General features: G+C 35.5%; 1 protein-coding gene across 1 annotated transcript; it reads right to left on the bottom strand.

Moving 5' to 3' along the window:
- Nucleotides 1-306: 306 nt before the first annotated feature.
- LOC133297670 (phosphoglycerate mutase-like protein 4) lies at nucleotides 307-3,357 on the bottom strand. The gene is made up of 7 exons (XM_061496838.1): nucleotides 3,320-3,357; nucleotides 2,987-3,065; nucleotides 2,303-2,353; nucleotides 2,073-2,183; nucleotides 1,458-1,589; nucleotides 824-899; nucleotides 307-505 (listed from the first exon to the last, which is right to left on the bottom strand). The coding sequence occupies exons 1-7, from the start codon at nucleotides 3,355-3,357 to the stop codon at nucleotides 348-350; spliced, it is 645 nt and encodes a 214-aa protein (XP_061352822.1). The 3' UTR covers nucleotides 307-347.
- Nucleotides 3,358-5,065: the final 1,708 nt, after the last annotated feature.

Below are 5,065 nucleotides of genomic sequence, written 5' to 3'. Positions count from 1 at the left end.
ATCTTTCATGCTTAATAGATACTCGTGTAAGAGAACATATTAAAGTATAATATAAATCATTAAAGAGACCTAATATGTATCAATACATTAATCAGTTGAATAGAATAATAAAACAACAGTGCCATGCAGATTGATGAATCACGGGCCCGAAAATAATTTAGTTTAGGCATCTATATTCTTCCTATAAATAACTTTAGTATAAACGCTTGATTTCCCTTTCCTCTCCCACCCATAAATCTTTATTAACTTTGGATGAGAAACACGACAAATAACGGCCTATATAACCAGAAATTGTGTGACCCCAAAACAAAAACTGCAGAAATCAAGTTTGGCTCATATGGCTAACATCACCCAACACTTTTTAAGGCCCATTTGTCGTCACCATACAAGTGAAAAATACTGACGGATGCGTTGTGTATATCCACTGCAGGCCTTCCGTTTGGGCAGGCCCACTTGAAAAGTGTTTCGATGGATGCTCCATGACTGACAACAACTACTCGCTCCCCTGCAATTCATATTCATACACATAATATAACATTAGCCTAATGTTGCTGTTAGTGGAGAGACTTTGAAAAGGATACATTATACAACAAAGTTTTATTAGGATTATATATTTAAAAAAAAAAAAAAAAAAACTTGTTATGCCACCATTGCCTATATAAGAGATATCAGGTGTCTCACGACAAAGCAAGCTTACCTTGGTAAGTCATAGCAGTGAAATTATTGGAGGTACCAAAAGGATCTAAGACCAAATCAATAATGAGTTATTTAAAACATAATTTCCATATGTCATATGGAAGGAGGACTTTCTTTAGTAGCATACCTTTATGTTTTCTGCCAATTCTCAGCAATGCAGATGTGCAACGTTCAAACAGTTGAACTAGACTTTCTCCACCACCCTTCACATAATGGTATATGCAATTTTAAGGCGTTTATCATTATAATTATATATTCATAAAACATACATAGCCCAAGGACGTGAGAGGTAAATAATCTGCCTCTTCTTGACAAAGATTTAATTACTATATATCAATTCTCAAACATATTAGACAATTTGAGCATGCATAAAAACTAAGGTTCCACTAGAAATACGAAGCAAACACAACAAGATTTTCTGAAGTTCTGTGATGGTTCATTCTTAGCAGTTCAGAGTTCTCCAAATGGATGATGATCTAACTGATCTTAAAACGACCACAATTTTGACTTTGGAGTTCTCTAATGAAGCATCTCTTATTTCATATTTCCATATGCAGCCACATATATGCACTTGCAGTGAGCCATCACTATCAGTGACACTCAGCTTCCTATAAATTCTTTGGACATGTCCCACTGAACTTCCAAAGAATTTTCTACTTTTAGTTAGCATAACCAAAATACGCTCTTCAGCTCTTACTAGAATGTTATTACTTACTATCAAGGGATTTTATGCTTAACATTTTGGCCTCTACAGTACTTACTGGGAGTTCTTGATCTTCATTATTAGACATCAAAGCCTTGTAACCCACGGGATTAGTCTTTTCTATTTCGCCATAAATAAGGCCTTGAAGATTCCCCTTGTGTCTTTCCCGTAGGTCAAAATCCTTGACAACCTGGAGTTCCAATGAAAGGTAAATAATGTTAAGATATAGAATAGGTGCTTGATCAATCTTAATAAATCATAGTAGAATTTAAATAAACCAAAAAATTAATAATGTAAGTCAATTATGAAGGCAGATAAAGAAGGTAAAGCGCTAGAAGGGATATGCTTACAAATCTTTTAAAAGATGTGACCCCAACTATTCTATTAAAGAAAGAATTAAAACATTTTGTATCACCATCTAAGAAAAAAAGTTAACTTATCACTGTCTATTTGATAATCACAGAAACAGGAAGATTAGTTCATGCACAGCCAATGTGTAGTCCAACCCCAGGCAATGATAGACGGCAAGACTGTTAGAATACTAATAAACTAAAGGAGCCAAATGACTTCAAGCATTGAACATGTTGAAATGGAAATCATGATTAGGTTATTATCTATATGACAATTGAATCAATGAAATGCAACATGGAGAAGATTGACTTTTGATTCAAACCTCTAGGCCTCCACACATGGATGCAATTATCTGTGCTGTTTCAAAAGCTCGTTGCAAGTCAGAAGAATATACAGCAGAGATCTTCGGTTCCCTGGATAGTCTATCAGCCACCTCCATAGTACAATTTACAGGAATTAATGGGGTCAAGAAGGTATAAATAAAGATGTAATATAAGGCTCAACTCTTTGTTTGTGGAAAAGAAAAAAGAGAATGCAATAAACACAACTTACTGCAGCTGCTTGCAGTCTTCCAGCTTCATTTAATTCTATATCCACTTGTCCCTGTTTGCATATATAAGTATTAGCTGAAATTGAATATAATCAAGTCATGACAACTCAAAGAAACCACAAACATAAGAAATAATGCTTAAGAAAAAATATTATTAAATGAAAACACATAGGTGTATATTTCATATTGCTGTAGAAGGACAAGGAGATTAATTAGACTTAGAACTCATGAATTAATCATCATGATCATGTATAATTTTGTCCAAAGCAACAAAAAAATGATGTTTATTGTAAATTATATGCTAATTTTTCTATTTCAATGACTGTTGTTAGACTTTAATGGAATTAAGTCATCATTATATTCCATTCTTAAATGACAAGCAAAACATGGGGATGAACATGCCATTCTATCCAACAATCTGAACATGGAAAAACACTTCCACTTGTAAAGTTTTTCTTTGCATAAACTAATGATACAAGATTAGTAAATCAAAAAATAAAAAAAAATAAAAATCATATGCTTAAACATCCTATGAAGCACCGATACGCGTTTTCGATACGTTCTCGATGATACAGGATGTCAATTACCAAAGGATACGTGTCCGATACGCGTATCCGATACGTTGAAAAAAAAAATTAAGAAGTATCGGTGCTTCATAGTAAACATCAGCAGATTGAAAAAATCACCTGAACTCTTCTCTCAGCATTCCATGCTGTTTCACCATGACGCACCACAAAAATCTCAGCATAATCTGGGCAGGGATAGCTACAACCAGCACCATCTTACCAATTAGTTTGAGAATGAATAAGAAAAGTTGAATTAGAAATAGGAAGAGCAAATGAAAACTTGCAATTATCATCACTAAGAGCTCCATTCAATTGGCAAAAAAGTGTTGATATGAATGGATTATTTTATTTCCCATGTTCCATTTTTAGGTACAGAAATGCATAACAAGCATAATTAATATAGCAATATATAAAGAACACAAATGAAAAGTTGATGAAAGAAAAGGAATGAACCTAGAAAGGGAATCATCGTTGATGGAAGACTCGGCCATTAATTTTAAGTGAGTGAGTGGAATGAAGAAGGAAGAGAAGAGATAGTTCGGAGCACGACACGAGGAAAAAGAATGAGGTACAAATGTAAACGTTAAAGTTGTTGTTTAAGCTCCATGTTTTCATTTCCTCGGTGCTTCGTTTTCTTTTTGTATATATTAGCCTTCAACACGTTACAACAATATTAATATATATTTTTTGGGATACAAATGTTCCGCGTGTCTCAACGATCTATAATTAGAACAGTTGGATGATATTGTTTATATTGTTTCTTTAATGACCATTGGATGAAAAGTATTTATTTTTTCTTGACCAAGTTGACTTATTAATTATTCTAGTCTCATTTTCTAACATTATAATTGAATTCGAATCTTCTACAGTTTTGGAAATGTTGCATACAATATTAACCCTTGATTTTTTTATTTTTTGTTTTGTTTTATAACAAACAATTGTAAACACAACTCGAAACTTGTAAATAGTTGGATTCAAAACGATATGTAATTACATATATTTTTTAAGGTATCATCCTGCCAAAATCTCTCCCAACAAAGTTGTTCGGAGATAGAGATGTCCAGCCAATAGACTGGTATGTTGATCTTGGATCTAGTGCTCTCTCCAAGATATCTATGAAAGAGATACCCTTGAGCCAAGCAGATCACTGTGTACAACGAACTAATAATGACTTTTGTCAATGGAGTGTGTGTGCGCACAGTGAGAGCATAACAGTAACAGAGAGAGAGCCTAATGTATCTTTATGGTTTACCTTTTATTTATAGAGGTTACCTGTGGGTAACATGATGTGGACCTTTAGTACCTCTGATGAGGGCCTAGACCTGTCTGCTACGCTGTCGTATTAGGATTAGTATCATTGATGGATACTATCCATAATTACAGTTGAATCTTGGATTGCCCCATATTGGGCCTGTCATTCAATGAGCCCCTTATACGGATCCATAACAGTTTCCCCTCAGCCAAGCTACCTGGGTGTCCGGGTTGTCGAGGTAAATTTCTTTGTATTTTTCTTCAGGTTTTCTGCTGAGCTAAAAATGTTTGAGTTTTTGTAAACATTTTGCATACATGTTCCTTGCATCTTAGGATTTTTCAACCGGGGTCCTCATTGCCCCTTATCTCGGTGGGTTGAGCATGAACCCGGGGAGATATCTTACGTATTCCCTATACCGAGTCAGGAATGAGCTTGAGCAGTTGGGATCCAACTGGCAAGTTTCCCCCAAGCATCATTTCTTATGCAAATGTTCTGTGCTTGTAGCCTTCTTCTGCAACCGGGAATGATTTCTCTCCATCCCATATGGGCAGGTTCTGCCTAAACTCGGCAATATACCTTACAAGTGTGGCCGAGTTAGAAATGAGCTTGAGTTGTTAGGATCCAACTGGCGAGTTGCCCCCAAGCATCATGCATGTAACTCAGCTAAAAGTTATTGTGTACACGTGTCTTGAATTTTACATGCTGACTTATCATCAGCAATCATTTCATTCTGACACGTGTTATTGGTCGTGTTTGATAGCGTGCTGCAGTCGTTTTGTGCCATTTCGCGTTTCGTCCGTATTAATTAAGAGTGTCGTTTCAGGCGTCTAATCATTTCTTTTTGAGTGCAATGACGATGGTTCCCCTGACTCTTGCCATCCATAACCACTGGGGTTACCATTCACGGGAGAAATAACATTGGTGCCCCTGACCCTTGCCATTCGTAA

This window comes from Gastrolobium bilobum, unplaced genomic scaffold (assembly GCF_033153095.1).
Source record: "Gastrolobium bilobum isolate Gb01-03AN ecotype WA unplaced genomic scaffold, APGP_CSIRO_Gbil_v1 utg14320, whole genome shotgun sequence".
Lineage (NCBI taxonomy): Eukaryota > Viridiplantae > Streptophyta > Magnoliopsida > Fabales > Fabaceae > Gastrolobium > Gastrolobium bilobum.
This window is presented reverse-complemented; position numbering and strand designations above follow the sequence as displayed.

What these genes read in the sequence shown, in the direction of transcription:
- LOC133297670 (XM_061496838.1), bottom strand. Translation starts at nt 3,357, where the DNA reads ATGGCCGAGTCTTCCATCAACGATGATTCCCTTTCTAG. An exon ending in ATGCTGAGAGAAGAGTTCAG is followed by an intron (nt 2,354 to 2,986) that starts GTGATTTTTTCA and finishes ATATGCAAACAG; the next exon opens with GGACAAGTGGATATAGAATT. An exon ending in CCATGTGTGGAGGCCTAGAG is followed by an intron (nt 1,590 to 2,072) that starts GTTTGAATCAAA and finishes TTGGAACTCCAG; the next exon opens with GTTGTCAAGGATTTTGACCT.